This window comes from Strix uralensis, chromosome 5 (genome assembly GCF_047716275.1).
Source record: "Strix uralensis isolate ZFMK-TIS-50842 chromosome 5, bStrUra1, whole genome shotgun sequence".
NCBI lineage: Eukaryota > Metazoa > Chordata > Aves > Strigiformes > Strigidae > Strix > Strix uralensis.
Genome location: NC_133976.1, coordinates 812,460 through 830,930, shown reverse-complemented (window position 1 = coordinate 830,930; position 18,471 = coordinate 812,460). Strand labels below are relative to the sequence as shown.

The 18,471-nt window shown below is 59.5% G+C and overlaps 2 protein-coding genes across 7 annotated transcripts; both read left to right on the top strand.

The window, feature by feature from the left end:
- Positions 1–53: 53 nt before the first annotated feature.
- GCC1 (GRIP and coiled-coil domain containing 1) lies at positions 54–4,965 on the top strand. Of its 3 annotated transcripts, none has more exons than XM_074869588.1 (3): positions 54–103; positions 1,036–2,094; positions 3,403–4,965. In XM_074869588.1, exons 2-3 carry the CDS (start codon positions 1,048–1,050, stop codon positions 4,693–4,695), a joined length of 2,340 nt encoding a protein of 779 aa, XP_074725689.1. In that variant the 5' UTR covers positions 54–103; positions 1,036–1,047; the 3' UTR covers positions 4,696–4,965. The 3 variants fall into 3 exon arrangements, with proteins under 3 accessions (XP_074725689.1, XP_074725690.1, XP_074725691.1); XM_074869589.1 differs by lacking the exon at positions 54–103 and adding an exon at positions 449–716; XM_074869590.1 differs by lacking the exon at positions 54–103 and adding an exon at positions 723–820.
- A 128-nt stretch (positions 4,966–5,093) lies between these two features.
- LOC141943888 (uncharacterized) lies at positions 5,094–17,007 on the top strand. 4 transcript variants are annotated; one of them, XM_074869594.1, is made up of 13 exons: positions 5,094–7,927; positions 9,017–9,166; positions 10,909–10,952; positions 11,250–11,313; positions 11,897–12,006; positions 12,775–12,873; positions 13,707–13,762; positions 13,866–14,006; positions 14,167–14,209; positions 14,467–14,547; positions 14,645–14,784; positions 15,850–15,920; positions 16,418–17,007. In XM_074869594.1, exons 4-13 carry the CDS (start codon positions 11,298–11,300, stop codon positions 16,756–16,758), a joined length of 1,098 nt encoding a protein of 365 aa, XP_074725695.1. In that variant the 5' UTR covers positions 5,094–7,927; positions 9,017–9,166; positions 10,909–10,952; positions 11,250–11,297; the 3' UTR covers positions 16,759–17,007. The 4 variants fall into 4 exon arrangements, with proteins under 4 accessions (XP_074725695.1, XP_074725694.1, XP_074725692.1 ...); XM_074869593.1 differs by having other exon boundaries at positions 11,866–12,006; positions 13,595–14,006; positions 14,631–14,784; positions 16,418–16,718; XM_074869591.1 differs by lacking the exon at positions 14,467–14,547 and having other exon boundaries at positions 11,866–12,006; positions 13,595–14,006.
- The last annotated feature ends 1,464 nt before the right edge of the window (positions 17,008–18,471 follow it).

Below are 18,471 nucleotides of genomic sequence, written 5' to 3'. Positions count from 1 at the left end.
CCCGTCCCATTGGCCACACCCCTTGGGCGCACGCGCAGTACGCGCCGACGTCCGGCGGAAGTGACGTAACGCTCTGCGCGTGCGCGGCGCTGCCGGCCCGGAGGTAAGGCCTGAGGTGGCGCGGGGGGTTGCCCGGGAGATTTCCCCCGTTTCTTTCCCGTCCCCGGGACCCCCGCGGCTCTACAACCGCCCGTGATTCCCCCTCCACGGGCCTCGCTGCGCCCAGCCCCTCTTCCGCCACGGCCCCGCGGCCTCCCCTGCCCCACCGGCCCCTCCGCCACTGCCCGAAAGCCCGTCAGGCCCGTCTGCCCCCCCACCGCGGCCCCACAGTCTCTCCCGCCCTCCACAGCCCCTCTGCTCCAGCCCTGCGGCCCCTTTGCCTCAGCGGCTGCCCGCAGCCGCTTCCCCGCAGCTTGTGCCCCCCGCGAACCCCACCATGTCCCTGTCCCACCCGCCCATACTCCCCTCCCGTGGCTTCTCCGGGCCCTGGTGCTGACACCCCACCCCTCCGTGCCGGGTCTTGTGCAGTGGAAACCCTCCCCCAGCCTTCAGCCGGAGAGCTGGGGCTCCCCACCCAGAGCTGGCAGCGGTTGGATTACTGTCATAGCAGACAGCTGTGCTGCCACGGGGCTGCTTCTCTTGAAAAGCAAAAACTGAGCCATTTATAGCTGTAAACCCCCCCTGACTGACCTGAGCGGGAGCGGCTGCAGTGGCAGGTATCGCTGTACGAGGTGTTAAAGTGGTTTTCTCTGGCTCTGACTGAGAAGCTGAGGTGTCCGGGTTGTAGCAGGAGTACTCTTGCCCTCGGAACAGGACATGTGTGAGCACATTTCCCCTCGGAGCAAGACTTGTGTGCTGAGCCCTGCAGCCCCTGGGGCACGCGGGCACTTGTTGGGGTTCAGTGCGTGGTGCCTGAGCGTTGCAGTCATTCAGCGTCTGGTGTCCTGTGGGGGGTGGTTCAGGGTGGTGGCCCCACTTAACTGCCTGTTCTTGCTGATCATAAATATGTCTTTGCTGCTTGTTTTCCTCCTCCAGATTCCGTGAATCATGGAGAAGTTTGGCATGAACTTTGGAGGTGGCCCGAGTAAAAAAGACCTTCTAGAGACTATTGAATCGCAGAAGAAGCAGCTCCTTCAGTACCAGGTTCGGCTGAAGGATGTCGTCAGAGCCTACAAGAGCCTGCTCAAAGAGAAGGAAGCCTTGGAAGCCAGCTTGAAAGTATTGTCCGTGTCTCATGAGGCAGATGTTGGCTTGAGCGGTGCCCAGCCCGTGTCTGCGGCTAGCTCCAGCTCTTCCTTCGCCGATTCTGCTGATGACAGGAGCTCGGTTCACAGTGAAGATAGCGTGGGGACAGCTACCAGCGCAGACACTGCCACCAGCCTGGCCAGTGCCAAGGGCGAGGCAGGACCTGAGGATGATAAGCCTGCGGCTGCCGCTTCCTCTCTTAAATCGGAAGAGACGAGCGGGTCAGAGAGCGGCATCAGCACTAGCAGCGGGGATGCGTCGTCTGCTGTGAGCGAGGCTGATAAGAGAGTGCTCCAGCTGAAGACTCAGCTGGCCACCTTGACCAGCGCTCTGTCAACAGTCACGCAGGAGAAGTCCCGCATGGAAGCCTCGTACCAAGCAGACAAGAAGAAGATGAAGCAGGACCTGGATGATGCTGTTAAGAAAGCTGAGGATGAGACCGAGAAGTTGGAGACGGAGCTGAAGTCTGTCCAGGAACAGCTGGCTGAGACCAAAGCCCGTCTGATCACGCAGCAGCACGACCGAGCACAGGAGCAGAGTGACCATGCTGTTATGCTGCGAGAGCTCCAGAAGCTGCTGCAGAGCGAGAGGACTTTGCGCCAGGACGCAGAGCTGAAGCTGGAGGAGACCAGGGAGGCGCTGGCCGGGAGGGCGTGCATGGCCGACCGCGCCGAGGGGTACGAGCTGCAGATCAGGCAGCTGAGCCAGGAGGTGGAAGACCTGAAAAGAGAGCTGCAGGCTGTCCAGGAGGAGAACAACAAGCCAGATCCCCGGCTACAGGGTCTGCAGGAGGAGATGGCCAGCCTGAAGAATCACTTCCACGTGCAGCTGTTGCAAGAGATGAAGAAGGTAATTCCTTGTCTGGGCCCCGGAGCAGCTCACTCTGGGGAATATATCAGCGACCAGGGCAGGGTTTGAGACTGGAGGAGCACAAATTCCCTTTCCCAGTCCCGCAGAGTCCAGGAGGTTGGAAATAGATGAGAGCATCATGGCTTTGATTGATGGGGTGACAGTCCTGGAGGAAAATCAAAGCTGTTTGTGATACAGCGATTAAGTTGTTAATCAGGGGGTGGTGACCATTGGATTTGGGAGCAACCTTTGAGGCGATTACACGGTGACTGTCCTCCCCAGTGTCCTTTGGTTCTGAACATGGTACTGGTGTGACAGTGGCCAAGCCTGGGAGCTTTCCTCTGCCCCGCTGCAGCAAGGAGTGTGGTCTTGACTCTGTAAAGCACATAAGTGCGCTGCGGGGTACGATTACAGGAGCTCATGAAAACACCTTCTTCAGTGAAACTTGGCGTGCTCTGGGGAAAGAAGAAAAGTAAGTACAGGAGAAAGGCTCTGGGGGGGAGAGCAAAGAGCTAGAAAGAGGGATGTGGTGGGAAAGAGGAACCTGTGTAACTCTGCGGGTGGTGGGGCAAAGTGCTTGAGTTGGCACCAGTAACTGAATTTGCAACTGGAAACACGCTGGAATGGAATCGTCCTCATCACCCTACACTCTGGGACAAGTTCTTTTCTTTCTCATCTGAAGCATCAGGCTGGTTTAATGCAGGTTGCATTTTTTTTTTTTCTGAAGTGGTCTCTTAACAGCTTCTCCCTGGCAGAGGTGAAGGTGACCCGACTCAGCTGTGTTTTCTTTCACGATGGTGATTGTCAAGTTGCCCAGAATATTTATTAGTCAGTCAGATCTCAATAGCTGTGAAAACAGTGAACACCAGGTGTTTGCTGTAGCTACTCAGAAACCACTGAATAATATTAATACCAGCACAACAAAGCACGGGATTTAAGTAAATTGCAGTTCAATGTGTGAAAGCTTTAGAGCACACGCACATTTTAAAAAGATCCTGTAGCAGATTGTGACGTGAGTTCGCTGCTTCCCACCCCCCCGCACACCTACAGCACTGCAGATAATGCTGGTAACAGGAGTTCTGCAGAGCAGGGAACAAAGGCAAAAATGCTTTTGGTTTATTTTAGCCCCAAAGAAACAAATATCCAAAAAAAGCAAGTCAGCATGGTGGCTCGTATGGGCTTCTAGGGGAAGGGACGGCCCCGCGCTTGGTCTGGAGTTCAACAGAGCAGAGTTAAGCCCCCGTGTAAACAGCAGACCTGCCCAGAGCGTTGAGCTGACCTAACCCTGCCGTGTCTCTCTGCTCTCAGACCGCCCAGGCCGAGGAGCAGCTCCGCCAGCACGCCCAGATGGAGGAGCGGCGAGTGGCCGCCTTGGAGGGCCAAGTCTCCGAGGTGTCGGAGCTACTCGGCACGTACGAAAAAGCCAAGCAGAAAGACCAAGTGGTCATCCAGAAGCTCAAGGACCGCATCGTACAGTTGGACCTGGAGAACAAAACCCTGGCCATCGCCGCCTCCAGCCGCTCCCCCGTTGATGTTCACGTAGAAGAAGACAATCTTGATGTCAACGTTCTAAAAGATAAAATGGAGAAGCTGAAAAAGCTTCTGCAGGCAGCAGCGAAGAAGAGTCAGCCCGCGCTGGACATCGAGAAGCTGTGTGAGCTGGAGCTGCCCAAGGGCTCTGAGGCTGGCGATGGTGAGAAGGCCACTGCCTTGTACTACCAGCAGGAGCTGAAGCAGCTGAAGGAAGAGTTTGAAAGGTACAAGATGAGGGCGCAAGTGGTTCTCAAGAACAAGTCGGCCAAAGATGGCAATCTGGCTAAAGAACTGGAGGAAGCTCAGGAGCAGCTGGCGGACCTGAAAGAGAAATATGTTGTGCTTCAACTGTCCTCTGATGAGATGGAGAAGCAGCACCAGCAAGACCTGGAAGCCAAGAAGCAAGAGATGTCCCAGTTGCAGCAAGTTCATAGGCAGGAGTTGGAGCGGTGCCAGCTGGACTACAGGGAACGGGCACTGAAGCTGGAGGAGGAGATGCACAAGCAGCGGGACCGAGCGCTGGCGGTGCTGGCGGAAAAGGACCAAGAGCTGGAGCAGCTGAGATCGGTCACGCTGCCTTACGGGCTTCAAGGATCCAAAAACTACCCTGACGTTACCAGCAATGACTCGCCAGGTAACGATTCCTCAGAGATTCTCCCCCAGGCTCTTCACCTCTCCGCCACCAGCGAGCCCACCTTCTTCTTGTACGCGGAGCAGCTGGCTCGCAAGGAAGTGGAGATTGTAGCGCTGCGGAAGCAGAAGCACAAGCTGGAAATGCAAGTTCACCAGCTCCAGGAGAAAATCTTGGTTGAGGAGGAGAAGCACCGGGAAGAGGTGTCTGCGCTTCGAAGCGAAATCGAGAAGAACTTCAGGGATAAGAGCAGAGAGGGAGCCAACCTGGAATACCTCAAAAACATCGTTTATAGATTTTTGACGCTGCCGGATTCTCTTGGTCGCCAACAGACTCTAACTGCCATTTTGACTATTCTGCATTTCAGCCCAGAAGAAAAGCAAACTATTACAAAACAGTCGGCTTACAGCAGCTGGTGGCTGTCTGGGAAGAGATGAGATGGCTGCTTTTATTCCTGACTGCTTTTGCACAGTAACACGGTTCTGGGTATTAACAAAGAGCACTTCTCTTGTGGTGTAACCTCTTCCCAACCATGCGATGGAGCAGGGGGCTTTCGGCAAAGAATTGGGCTTAAACTAGTGCTCTTAGCACTAATTTAAAGTGGAATTGTGCCAACTCTTCCTGTAGGATCGCGGTGCTCTCTTGCTCTCTGGTGTGAGGGTTTGCTCTGAAATGGAACCTGATTTAAAAAAAAAAAATTGAAGATAGATACTGATGCTTTTTTTAAACACAATTAATACCTGTCAGGCATAGGGTGAGGCCCTTTATTAGAGTGGAACTTATGGCTTCAAACATCGGACAGGCTTGTGACTCAAAAGATTTAAAGGCGGGGGGGGCGGGGAGAAGCACTTAACACAGTGCTAAAATAACATAAGACAAAGAGCTGAAAGCCTGCAAGAAGGATGAGTCCTAACTACCAGCATCATCCAAATGCAGAAAATCTTGAGAGATTTCTAATAAGGTGGCTTTTTTTTTTTTTACCTAGAGCCAAATTTATACCAGTGGGTAGAGCAGCTCCTCATAGCACAGCATCACGGGGCGCTCCCTTACTGACCAGGGATTCTGCGGTTATTGCTGTTTCTCAGGAAGGAGAAAAGATACCCCAAATATTTAAATTTGAACACTTGCAGCTGCAGTGGTGCAAGCAGTGGTCCCCCAGCAGCAGGAGTTCTTTTAGAGCAGATATCTGACCTGGTTTGAGATGGGAGCCGGGGTGTCGCAGAAAGCAGACAGAGGAGAGGCTGAAACAGGCACGCCGACCCTTCAGCACTCATCTGCTGAGCATTTGGGGGCTGCGGTGAAGTTTTGACCTGCAGTGTTGTTTTTTGGAAGCCAGGCTTTGCTCCTGTTGCGCTAGAAGCAGAAAACAGCTCTGGGGCCAGTGTGAGCCCTGCACTTGCCCTAAACACCATGCAGGGAAAAGCCCGGCCGGTTGCTGTGTAGACCTTGAATTTCTTGCGTAACTTCCTCACAAATTGGTGAGAATGGTAAGAAGGAAGCCAAAAAACCGTTTTGAAACCCCTCTGGCTTTGGTGTAAGCTCCCTGCTGGCATTCCTGCGGTTTGCAGTTGGGCTCCTGAGTACTTAGACCCTGAACGACTGAGCCAAAAGCCCTGGCTCGGCGGGAAGATGGCTGGAATACGAACGTTTTACAACCGGTTGCAAGGGTAAAAGCAGAGTGTTGAATATTTGTGGGCTGTGCGAGAAGGGTCAGGGCTTCGGGGAGCTGCGGCGTGCTGGGGGAGCTGCCTGCTCCTGCCTGCGGGAGATCTGACTTTACCCCACTGCCTTCCATCTGCCCGCTGCTAGCTTGATGGCTGAGATGAGGAATCCCCAGGGATCTCCCCAGCCTGTCCCCTGACTCTTGGGGCCACTAGAGGGCACCCACTGGTCGCCCAGTCCCCAGGGATGGCCACCCTAGGGTGCAGCATCCCTCCTGCTGTGGTCACACCAGCGCTGAAGGGCCTGGCCCCCCTGGGATGGGGCCTGACCCCCCTGGGACTGGGCCTGACCCTGAAAAGTGGCACAAAGGAAAGCAGCAAGTGGCATGAGAGGGCTCAGTGGCCAAGGCTGGGTCCTGGCTGGTCCACGTGGCCAGGGGGGCAATGCTGTGTCTCGGGGCAGCTCGCACAGGGGCTGTAGGGTCAGCAGGGTGGGTTTCTCAGTCCAAAACGTTGTCTCCTGCAAGCGAACTGCTCCTGAGGTCTGGGGCAGGGTGCTGATGCTTTTTGTAACAAAGGGTATGCAGGGTCAGGAAAAAAAAAAAAAACCACCAACAAAAAACCCAACTTTTGTGTGTGCGGTGCTGCCTGTTGGCATTAAGTTCCCTGAAATGGGAAGCAGCATCTCTGCGAGGCTGGAAGAGCTGTGCTGGCCGGATCTCTTGGAAAAGCGCCATCAGGAAGTTTTTGTGCTGATATTTAAATGGTCGCTGCTCTCTCCACACCAGGGAGGGATGTTTTGCTTCCAGAGCTGTCGGGTAGTTGCCTGCAGCCCTGGGAACTGGCTACTCCCAGCTGTGCTTTCACGGACGCTTCTAGAGCTTTCTCATCTGCGTAGGCAAAACCTCGCTCTGCGTTTGTTGTTTTCACGCACCTGCTTTGTTTTTAATTAAAGCTTGGCTACTAAAGCACAACTTCCCCGTCCCAGAGCATGGGGAAAGTGTAAACACTGGCATTAAGTCTTGTTTTAACAATGCTCAGGCCTCCCACGAGTCCCGGAGCCGGCTGAGCAGCCGGGTTGGATTAGCTCTCTGCTTAGCCAGGCCGTTGCTGCTCGGCGCAGGGGACATGCCGCTCGCTCTCGCGTGCAGAGTCCTTGTGTGGTTGCAGCAGCTGCTGCTTTTTTACCCAGGTGCACGCGATGAGCCCAGCGCGGCGGCTCGTGTGGTTTTTCTTGCCGAGGAAGTGGGCTCTGAGAGGCCGCAGGGGCTGAGCCCACACCTTCCCCACCTCGCAGGCTGTTGGTGCTTCTGCTGCTCGAGTGCTGGGAGCTGGAGTTTGCTCTGCAAATCCCACCTTGCTGAAGGTATGGGCAGTGCTCCAGCTAACGTGAGCCTTGGTGCCAATTACTCCTCAAAAAATCCTCAGGGAAGACTTGCCCCAGGCAGAACTTGGGCCTGCTGGAGGTCTTGGGAGGTGCTGACAAAGCCGAGCAGGGAGCAGTTCGTCATGCTGGCATGGGCAGAGGCTGAGAGTGGCAGCAATTGGTCCATGTGGGATCCCCGTGCTGCTCCATCAGAAAGTGGAGAGTTTTTTCCAGAGTTCCTCAGCTTTCACAGAATCATCTTGGAAAAGACCTTGAAGATCATCTAGTCCAACCATTAAACAATACAAGTGGTGGCTCAGCCAAGGGATCTGCTAAGAAGAGCCCAGTCTCTGGTCCCGGTTTGGAAGAGCTGAATCAAGTGGTGCCTCTGAAACTACGGGGATCGCTCAAAATCTTACCCAGCAGCGGCAGGAGCCGTCCCCACCGCGCCCAAGGGCGATGATGGAGAATGGAGTAACCTAGAGGAGCTCCGAGCAGTGCTGGGGTTGGTGGCGGTTTTCAGGAGGAGCAGGACTGATGCTGGTGTCCCCGTATTTGGGCCCCTGACTCCAAAAAGGCCATTGAATGACTCGAGCGTGTCCAGAGAAGGGCAACGGAGCTGGTGCAGGGTCTGGAGCACAGGTGTGATGGGGAGCGGCTGAGGGAACTGACGGGGTTTAGTGTGGAGAAGAGGAGGCTGAGGGGAGACCTCCTGGCCCTCTCCAACTGCCTGAAAGGAGGGTGCAGAGAGGGGGGATGAGTCTCTTGAGCCAAGGAACCAGCGGCAGGCCAAGAGGGAATGGCCTCAAGCTGCGCCAGGGCAGGGTCAGACTGGCTCTTCGGAAGGATTTCTTTGCAGAAGGGGTTGTTGGGCGTTGGAATGGGCTGCCCAGGGCAGGGGGGGAGTCCCCATCCCTGGAGGGGTTGAAGAGTCGGGTTGACCCAGCGCTGAGGGATCTGGTGGAGTTGGGAACGGTCAGGGTGAGGTTCATGGTTGGGCTGGAGGATCTCCAAGGGCTTTTCCAACCGAGATGGTTCTGGGATTTGGAGCGCTGGGAGGTGTCTCTTCCCCAGCCAGTGCAGGTCTGGGTTCCTCCTGTGGTCCCGGGCAGGAATAACTCCCAGCCAGGCTGGGGAGAGACGGGCTGGGGAGAGGCTGGGAGCTGGCAGCAGCGGTGCTGAGGAGGGAACAGAGTGGGCCCAGCTGGGACCGTACGTCCCCTCGAGGAGCAGCAGGGTTTAAGGAGCGTTTTCTTGGCTGATAGAGGAGAAAAGGAGCAGCTATGGAGGAGGCAGTGGGGAGCTGGGGGGAACATCCCGAGGAGCTGCCAAAGCGAGGTCCTCTGCGTTGCCGTCGGCCTTGTGCAGCTCTGCCAGCACAATTCCTTCCTCTGTCCCCCGTGGCCCCTCTCCCTACTCCTCCAGCCTTCCCCCACATCCCTCTTCCTTCAGCCAACACCTTCTGAAATAAAGCTAAAAAAAACCCCACCCCAGTTTGAAGCAGAACTCTGCTGGTTGCTGCCCTGTGGTTTGGGGGGGAAGCTGCACATGGGCTGGCTGCCAGCGTGCGCTCACGCAGCGCTTCGCCCCCGGCCTCCCTTGACGCGCAGCCGCAGCCAGCAAGGCTTGGGCTGCCGGACCTGGCTGCGGGCTTGTTGCTCCCTGGGCTTGCAAAACTCCACTTTTTTTTTGTTTTTTGCCTTGTGAGTTTGACCTGTCCTCACTGTTTAGATCATCAGGAGACACGAGCATCTCTGGAGGTGGACATGCGACACAGCGGGACAGAACCTTCCCCCTTGGCCCTGGGGACAGCGCTGGGTGACAGCCTGTGCTGGGCAGAGAGGCCGTGTTCGAGCGTAAAGAAAACGTAGCAGAGAGCAGGTTGGATTTTCTGGGGTTTGGTGTTCCTTGTCTGCACGCTCGAGGGAAAAATATTTTACAGTGGGATGGTTCTTGTTGAGACCTGGCGGGTCTTGGCTGGGCCTGGATGGCGCTGGGCATCGCTTGGCCCCAGGGGGACATTTGCTGGCTTATCATTATATTTCAAAATGATCAAAGAATTACCAAACCCCTTGATTTCCCAAGATCCCTGTGCATCTGGGGAAGGCAAATGCTGCGTTCCTGCCCCTTTCTGTGCCTGCGAGGCTGCTGGGGGGGTGCTGTGCCCCCCAAAAGTGCCGTGCAAACACCGCAGGGTTCTGGTTGCCACTGGCATGTTGAAAGAACCCGTCCCTCTCCCTCGAGGCGGGGGGTTTGCTGAGCTTCCCGGGGTGCAGGGATGCGGCGCTGGGGGCGACGAGCTCACCCCGCTCCCCAGGGAGCCTGGCTTGTACCACACCAGCCCCCCCTTCTTCCCTCCACTGGGGCTGTTTTTACCAGCGTTTCACACATTGGGGCCAGCTCCTGCCCAACGTGGCCGGCTCCTTTGCACCACACCTGAGCCCGCTGCGTTGTGGGGGTCATGGTTACCCTCCCTGCAGCGGGACAGAACCCCCCGCTGCGGGGCTCGCCTCACGCTGGCTTCCTCTGCCCCATCTCCCGTGCCTCCCTTTCCCCTGCAGCAGTGGGTGCGGGGCTGCCCGTCCCTGCCTGCACGTGCTGTTTGCTGGGAGGTGCAGGGGATGGAGAAGGGGCCTCGCTCGCCTCCGTATCCCCGAGCTGCGCCCACGCTGGTGCACGAGGGAGGCCGCTGCGCTCCGCAGGCACGAGGGATTCATCCCCTCCCCGCTCGCGGGCCTGGCACGTCGCAGCCCACGGGGAAGCTCCCGCTGCCCCGGCCGGGCAGGTTCCTCCGGCTGCGCCAGCAGAGCCACGGCCCCGCAGACGGGGTGTGCAGCTCTCTGCTGCTGCCGGCCACCGGCCCCGTGGCACAGAATTGCCAGGAAAGCTTTTTGCTCCTGGTTGCCCAGCCATGGCGAGCGAGGAGGAACGCCCGTCGGCTCTCTCGGATAACCAGGTAAAGGCGTGTGCGTGCAGGGAAAAACTCTGTGGAGAGCTGGGAAAGCTGCAGAGCCTGCTCAGGGGGTTCCTTCACGCCGGAGACGGGGCGCAATGCCGCTGTGGAGGGTGGTCAGGGGACACGGGTGAGCTTCCCTGCAGCCAGCGAGGGGGTCTTGGTGGCCCGGGGCTTCGCAGGCTGCGGGTCGCTGGGCCCCAGGCAGCATTTCCCAGGGCGGCTGCTCCTGCCCCGCTCGCTGCATGGGACTCGTTCGGCTCCTCAGCGGCAGCCCCGCGTGGCGCTGGCTGGGAACCGCTCTCGGCAGCGGGACGCGGCTTCTCGACGCTCCCTAGCCCCAGGCAAGGGAAAGGTGGGTGCTGGGGTGAGGCAAACTGGGGAGAATGTGCCAGGGAAACCCCCCCATCGTGCTGCCGCCGCTGTGCCAGGGCTGGCGAGGAACTGGCCTCTGCCCACCACCAGCAAACGGCTCCCTGGCACAGCCTCTCGGGGGGGAAAAAAAAAAAAAAATTTTTGGCCTCAGCTCTGCCCGCTCAGTGGTAACACGTGAGCACCGGACGCCTGCTGCCGCCCGACGGAGCGGGTCCGGCCGTGCCTGTGGCTCCGCGTCCCCCCGCACCGTGGGATGCCTGAGCCCCGCCTGAGCTCCTCCATCTCCTTCCCTCAGGTCTTGGTGCTGACGTGGATCTACCTGACAGCCTCGCTGCTGAGGTGGGTGCTGCCGGCGGCCGGGGCTGGGCCCCGCAGGGCTGGGGGGAGGCAGCAGCTGGAGCCCTGCGTGAACGCGGCCTCTTCTCCTGCCTGCACCCCGCTTGGTCCCCAAACTTTGGGCGTGGGGATGTGGCCTCGCACCATCCCGTTGCCTTTGGGGACCCCCAAACCCACCCCCTTCCCATCTTGGGGGAGGCCGAGCACCAGATCTGGGATGGGTCCGGCAGAAGCCCCGGTGCTGGGGCAGCGAGAGCTCCGCTGCGGCGGGACAGTAACCGCCAGCCCCGTCTCTTCCAGCCTCCTGGGCAGCGGCTCGGTCCTCGCTGTCACCTCCCGGCAGAGGCGATGCTGCCACGTCCAGGTGAGTGCTGCCAGCTCCCAGGGCCAGAGGGACAGGTTTTGGCCTCGGCTAAGTCTGAGGCAGAGCTGGGCCAGGCTGGGCTTACAGCTGAGTGGGACAGGCAGGGGGCGGAGATGCGGGATGCTGCCGGCCAGAGCTAACTGGGGTAACTGGGGGGTTTAGTGTGGAGAAGAGGAGGCTGAGGGGAGACCTCATGGCCCTCTGCAACTCCCTGAAAGGAGGGTGCAGAGAGGGGGGATGAGTCTCTTGAGCCAAGGAACCAGCGGCAGGCCAAGAGGGAATGGCCTCAAGCTGCGCCAGGGCAGGGTCAGACTGGCTCTTAGGAAGGATTTCTTTGCAGAAGGGGTTGTTGGGCGTTGGAATGGGCTGCCCAGGGCAGGGGGGGAGTCCCCATCCCTGGAGGGGTTGAAGAGTCGGGTTGAGCCAGCGCTGAGGGATCTGGTGGAGTTGGGAACGGTCAGGGTGAGGTTCATGGTTGGGCTGGAGGAGCTTCAAGGTTTTTTCTAACCGAGATGATTCTGGGATTCTGTAACGCCGTGTCCCATCCTACAGCTTCGCCCCCTCTTCCTCCTGGCCCTGGCAGATTTCCTGGCCGCCGCCGCGCTGCTGAGCACAGCCACCATCCAGTTGCTGCCAGCCCCGCTCTTCATCCCTGCGTACGCCGCTTGCCCCTATGGACTGATGCTGGCCACGGTAGGCAACCAGCTGGCACGGCCGGCGGCACCGGGAGCTGGCTGCTCTCTGCCCTGCCTGCTGCACGGCCCCTGCGGCGGGCAGTGCTGTGTCCCTCCTGCCCCATCCCACTGGCCTTTGCCTCAGCCACGCGCAGCGCTGGGCATCACTTGGCCCCGGGGGGACATTTGCTGGCTTATCAGGAACCCCTTGATTTCAAAATGATCAAAAAATTACCAAACCCCTTGATTTCCTGAGGTCCCTCTGAGTCTGAGAATGCAAATGCTTTGTCCTGCCCCTTTCTGTGCCTGCGAGGCTGCTGGGGGGGTGCTGTGCTCCCCAAAAGCGCCGCACAAGCGCCGCAGGGTTCTGGTTGCCGCTGGCGTGTTGGAAGAGCCCGTCCCTCTCCCTCGGAAGGGCTCAGCACCACGGGGCCAGCCGTGCCCCCACGTTGCACATGTAGGGCCTGGGGCGACCATCACCGTGGTCTCAGGCCTGGCAACAGGGCACAGGGGCAGCACCCCGAGCTCAGCACAGGTGGATGGACCCAGCTGGTCAGTGCTGTTTGCCCTGAGAAAGTTGCCACCCAGAGAGGTCACCCGGTCCCTGTCCCTGCGCCCAGACGCTGCTGCGTGTCTCAGGGAGCTGCTCCCTTGCTGCGTGGCCGCTCCGGGCCCAGCTCTGCTGGGGGCGGGATGTCGGGGTGTGGAGCACGATGAGGGGTGTGGGGGGAAGGTGCTTTTGGGGCGCCAGGCACAGCAGGAGCCCCCTCTCCGTCTCCTCTCCCAGACTTTCTACGCTGTCTCGTTCCTGATGGTCGTTGTCTACGCGTACGAAGCGTACCGCGCCGTCCGCGGCCGGGGAGCCTGGCACGTGGCAGCTCTGCAGGTCGGTGGCCCCCGCCGTGGTGCAGCCGGGCACACACAGCTTCCCGGCCCCGTGAGCAGCTGGGGAGCCGCAAGGCGGGAGGATCCGAGGGCACCCCCTTGTTAAAGAATTTCACCAGGCTGTGGGGCTCTCTAGGTTTGCTTTAGTAACAACTCAGAGCTGGGCCAGCACCTCGGGGAGCGGCAAATGCCCGAAGGCCTCACACAGTTTATACATTATTTCTAAATCTATTACCTAGGTCCAAAGTCTTTGCAAGTTTCCACTCAACCTTTTAGTTCTTGATTCTCATTGATTAAAATTCACTACAATCCCCTGTCTCAGTCAAATTCTCTTCTGGTTCCAATCCTTGTTTCAGTTTCAGGGTCATCTTTCGGGTCATCATCTTCTTCATCTTCCTTCCACTAGTTTTCATCTCCCACAACTCTGAGAAAGACTTCAGGATGTTCTGCTAAAACCTTCAGTAGAGCGGGCGGTTTCTAGATACTAAATTCTCTTGATGCGGCAAAACACCCGCGTTTAGTCAATTAATCCTCCTTTGTTAAAACTGTCTCTATAGGATCAGCTTGACGGGGTTTTAAACCAGCCTTGGGCTGGGACTACCCAAGCAGCAGGCTAAGGACACTTTTCAGGCCTTAAAATCTATTTCAAATATACCAGAGGATATATTGAAAATTCTTCTACACTCCATATAGCAGAGGATATGTTTAAAATTCTTCTACAGCCCTTTCCCTGGGGCGTTGGTGGCTTCCCCTGTGTCCCAGCGGAGCAGGGCTGGGCCCTGGAGCTGCTGCCCAACCCCCGGCCCCGGCTCACCGGAGGTTTCCTCCACGCAGGAGAGGAGCCGGTGCCTGGAGAGCGCGTGGCGGGGGCTGCCCTACGTCCTGGCCTGGTAGGTGCCAGCCCCCTCTGCACCCCGAGCAGGGCTGGGGCACGACGCCCGCGCTGCGGCTGGGACAGACGCCTTTCCCCTCGCTCTCCTCTCTCCCCGCCAGGCTGGTGCCAGCACTCACGCTCCTGGGGCAGCTGATTGCCCGCGGCACCTCCCGCACCGACATCGCGCCGAGACCCCTCGAGCCTGTCGAGCCGGGGAGAGGCAACCGCTCCCACGAGACCTACAGCCTCTACTGCTCCAGGTACACCCCAACCCCGAGGGGCACCGCGGTGGGGACCCCTCCCTCCCCTCACCCTTCCCGATGGGCTTGGGTGTGCTGCAGCCCCTGCGGCTGCCTCTGAGTGGTGAAGGGTTTGGGGTGGGGGTTTGGGGAGCGCCGCCAGCACCCTCTGTCCTTGCAGCTGCCTGCTCCTCATCCGCCGTGCCCAAGATATCTGCTACGAGGTGAGCACTGCCGCTGCCCATCCCGCCCCCCCTGTTCCCTTTCCCCCAGCCAGCAAAGGGCACTGGGAGGGCAGCGGGTCCGCGGTTTGTGGGCAGACGCTGCTGGGAGGACGGGGTTAGGTTTAGGGTTGGCTTCTTTCCAAGCCAGTGCTTGGCTGCTTCCACACGGGGGGGGGCCCATGGCACAGCTCAGCCCCTGCCAAGGGAGCAGCTCTGGGCAGGGCTGTGGCCCCCACTGATTTCCCGTTGCCTCCCAGTACATAGGTAGGAAGGACATGGGCCTGGAAGGGAAAATCATCTTCTTCTTGTACCTGCTGCTGGTGCTCAGTGCCTGCACGGTGAGGCCGGGGCGCGGGGCCGCACGACGGGGTGAGCGCGGGGCCCGGCCGCAGCCCGGCTGAGGCTTGTCCCCGCCGCCCAGCTCCTGTACCGCAGGGTGAAGCTCTGGTGCCGGAGGAAGGCGGCGGCGCCCTTGCTGACCCCGGAGCGGGACGGCTTCGCGGGCAGGAGCATCCGCAGTGTCAGCAGAGTCTCCCACTATTTCCAGCTGGTTTTCCTGCTCTGCTGGGCGCCAGGCAAGTCAGCGTGGGGACACCCCGCAGCTCCCGCAGGCAGGAGCCGGCCCCCAGGTCCGAGCCAAGAGGCTCAGATAAATTCAGTGCCGAGCCTGGGGGTGTTTGTAGGGCCCCGTGGCTGGGCAGAGCCAGAACAAGAGGCCCCAGTCGCCACCGTCAAGTTGACCAGCATCTGGTTTATCCCGCCCTGCCCTTACAACGGGAGGTTTTTCCAGCGGCGTTTCCTGAGCTGCATCGTGCTGATGGATCTGCTCATCCCTTTGGGGGCCGTTTACACTTTCAGCCTTGCAGAAACCTCCCCGAGGTCCCTGGGCAGCGCGTTGGGAAGGGTCTCGTTGCACACATACATGTGTGTCCTGCGTAGATCCCTGTGCCACAGGAAACAGGCTGGGACACGGGAAGGGCGTTTACCACCTGGGGAGGGAAACTCCGGATGAAGCATTTTAAAAGAGAGGGAGAGCAAGGAGTGGCCAGCAGGGACAGGGAAGGGATCTTACCCCTGGACTCAGCACTGGTGAGGCTGCACCTTGATTCCTGGGTCCAGTTTTGGGCCCCTCCCTCCAAAAAGGCCATTGAATGACTCGAGCGTGTCCAGAGAAGGGCAACGGAGCTGGTGCAGGGTCTGGAGCACAGGTGTGATGGGGAGCGTCTGAGGGAACTGGGGGGGTTTAGTGTGGAGAAGAGGAGGCTGAGGGGAGACCTCCTGGCCCTCTGCAACTGCCTGAAAGGAGGGTGCAGAGAGGGGGGATGAGTCTCTTGAGCCAAGGAACCAGCGGCAGGCCAAGAGGGAATGGCCTCAAGCTGCGCCAGGGCAGGGTCAGACTGGCTCTTAGGAAGGATTTCTTTGCAGAAGGGGTTGTTGGGCGTTGGAATGGGCTGCCCAGGGCAGGGGGGGAGTCCCCATCCCTGGAGGGGTTGAAGAGTCGGGTTGAGCCAGCGCTGAGGGATCTGGTGGAGTTGGGAACGGTCAGGGTGAGGTTCATGGTTGGGCTGGAGGAGCTTCAAGGGCTTTTCCAACCCAGATGATTCTGGGATTCTGAGTGTCCTTTTGTCTTCCATCCGCAGCCTTCCTCCTCACCCTCCTCTCCTTCACCAGCATCAAGCCTGCCTCAGTCTTTGCCCTCTATGTCACTACAGTAAGTAAAAACCCGTTTCCTGGGCTCCAGAGCAGGGACATTTGTCCCCATCAGACGTGTGAGTGGTGACGGGGTGGGGGGCTGCCAGGGCTCTGCTGCAGCCGTGCCGCAGCCAGGCGAGGGGAGCAGGAGCTGGCAAGGGGAGCAGGAGCACAGCAGCCCCCCGGCGCCTCCCCGAGCAGGGTGAGCTCTGTGGGTGCTGCCAGCCCAGGCTGGTGCCACCCGGGACAATGCGGGACAAAGGCCCTGGGCTGTTGGTGGCAGCCCTGGTCCTGCCGGGGCTCTTCCCCCTGGTTTGGAGTTTGGTGTTTTGCTCCTCAGCTCTCCCCAGCTCCTCACCTTGTTTCAGTTGAGCACACCAAGAGGAAGAGCCACCTCCTGCATCCCTGGGTCACGCTGACTGCGCAGGGCAGCCCAGGGGCAGGTAAAGGCAGCGCTGGCTGCTGCCCGCTCTCTCTCTCTCTCTCTCTCTCTCTCTCGCTCTCTCTCTCTCTCAGGCCCTGACCGTCTCCCTCCAGGGCTTCCTGCACAGTTTGGTCTACGGTTGGCTGAGGCAAAACTTCCGTCGGGAGGTGGTGGGCAAGAGACCCTCCCCGCAGCAGCGCCACCGGGGCCTCAAGGCTTTCTACGACGACTCCCTGGGCCCCATTCCTTAAGCTGCCACCTTGTCCCGCTGCCTCCGGGTTCCCCGGGGCCTCGGTGGGTTTCGCACATCCCCGGTAGTTCCCTGCAGGATCCCTCTGGACTCAGCCCTTGGTGGGGGGAAGCCCCCTCCGGCCCCGCAGCCTCTCACTGCAAAAACTGCACCAGAGCTGGGCCAGGAGCTCCGGGGCAGTAGGAGGCCCCTGCTCTGCACCACAGACCGCGCAGCAGCTCACAAGTTTTTGGGGGCCGTGGAAGGCGGCTGGTGGCACACAGATGATTTGGCCACCCCCGGAGCCACCAGCTGTGCCTCTCCCAGGGAAGGTGACGGCTGGTTCTGCTGCGTTTGGGCTCATTTCAGTGTTAACGCTTTCTGCCAGGGAGCGATTCCTCCGTGGGGCCGGGGAGAGGGTGCTTACAAATAAAGGTATCAGGGTCGAGGTGCTCCTGGGCTTTGCTGCTGGTGGGTAAGTAACAGAAACTGGCAGCTCGTGCCTCCTCCCTGCCTCAGGGGAAGGTTCCTGGCCACGGCTGTGGTGATGAAGATGAAGGTGCCATCGCTGGGGCTGATTCTGCCCCTGCCAGGCCCCAGCTCCTCCTCCACCACCAAGCTACAACCAGTTATGTTTGCTCAGGCCTTGTCGATTTGTGGGGCTGAGAGCGCCCAAGCACCAGCCCCAGTGCAGAGCCAAACCCCGAGGGGGTGTCGGCGGGGCCGTGCTCACCCCTCTCGTACCTTCAAAGGGGCTGTTGGAGCCCCCCAGCCCAGGGAGGGGGGGCTCATGGCCAGAGCCGGCAGTGGAGGGTGCTCAGGGGGATGGAGCCGGTGCTGAGCCGGGCACCGAGGGCTGTGACAGCCCCTGAGGGCTGTGGTGGGGGGACAGGGGGGACCCTCACAGACCCTGGGGTACCCAGCAGCGTGGTGGCGGGTGCTGGGCTCCCACGCCACCAGCAAGGGAGGGGAGCAGCGGGGGGAGGATGGGGAGCCCTTTGAAAGTTGGGGATTAGCAGCAGCGCAGGGCCGGCCTTGCTGGGGGAGGCCAGGACCAAGGGTCTTAGGACAGACACATGGACCAGGACTCAGGACCAGGGCAGGGCAGAAACGCTCATGAGATGAGGGGGTGAGGGAGAAAACAGGCTGGTGCACATGGGCGCCGCAAAAAAGGGAAGCGAAAAGGATGATGATGGGTGAGGTTTGAGGGAAAAACCTCCACGGGAGGGACACAAAGCTCAAAATACATCATGGAGAGGAACAACACCTGAAGGAGGATGTTTGGGCTGTTGAGGAACAGCCACAGGACGAGGGGAAGATGAGCCAGCACCTACCGAGGCGTATCGGGACAGTGAAGACGCAGCAGGAAGGTGAAGGAGCTGGGGGGGGGTGGGGTGGGGGGGTGGGTCTGGGCAGGGTGGGGGATGCGAGGGGTGAAGGGCGGCCAGACAGCACAACAACATGAGTCCTGAGGCAGCGAGCAGCCGGGGGTCCCTCCCGGGGGGAACCTGGTGAGCACCAGGAGGGTTTGTGATCCAGCCCTCGCCCATGTGGTTGGTGGGAGAGAAAGTAATTTGGCTGAAGGGAAAAAACCCCCTGCGAGGCCCCTGACTCCAAAAAGGCTATTGAATGACTCGAGCGTGTCCAGAGAAGGGCAACGGAGCTGGTGCAGGGTCTGGAGCACAGGTGTGATGGGGAGCGGCTGAGGGAACTGGCGGGGTTTAGTGTGGAGAAGAGGAGGCTGAGGGGAGACCTCCTGGCCCTCTGCAACTGCCTGAAAGGAGGGTGCAGAGAGGGGGGATGAGTCTCTTGAGCCAAGGAACCAGCGGCAGGCCAAGAGGGAATGGCCTCAAGCTGCACCAGGGCAGGGTCAGGCTGGCTCTTCGGAAGGATTTCTTTGCAGAAGGGGTTGTTGGG

Excerpts from the sequence above, each read along its gene's own strand:
- LOC141943888 (XM_074869591.1), top strand. Across the intron at positions 12,007-12,774 it reads ATGGACTGATGCTGGCCACG|ACTTTCTACGCTGTCTCGTT; the intron begins GTAGGCAACCAG and ends CTCCTCTCCCAG. Across the intron at positions 15,921-16,417 it reads TTGCCCTCTATGTCACTACA|GCCCTGACCGTCTCCCTCCA; the intron begins GTAAGTAAAAAC and ends TCTCTCTCTCAG.
- GCC1 (XM_074869588.1), top strand. The coding sequence starts at position 1,048 with ATGGAGAAGTTTGGCATGAACTTTGGAGGTGGCCCGAGTAAAAAAGAC. Across the intron at positions 2,095-3,402 it reads TGTTGCAAGAGATGAAGAAG|ACCGCCCAGGCCGAGGAGCA; the intron begins GTAATTCCTTGT and ends CTCTGCTCTCAG.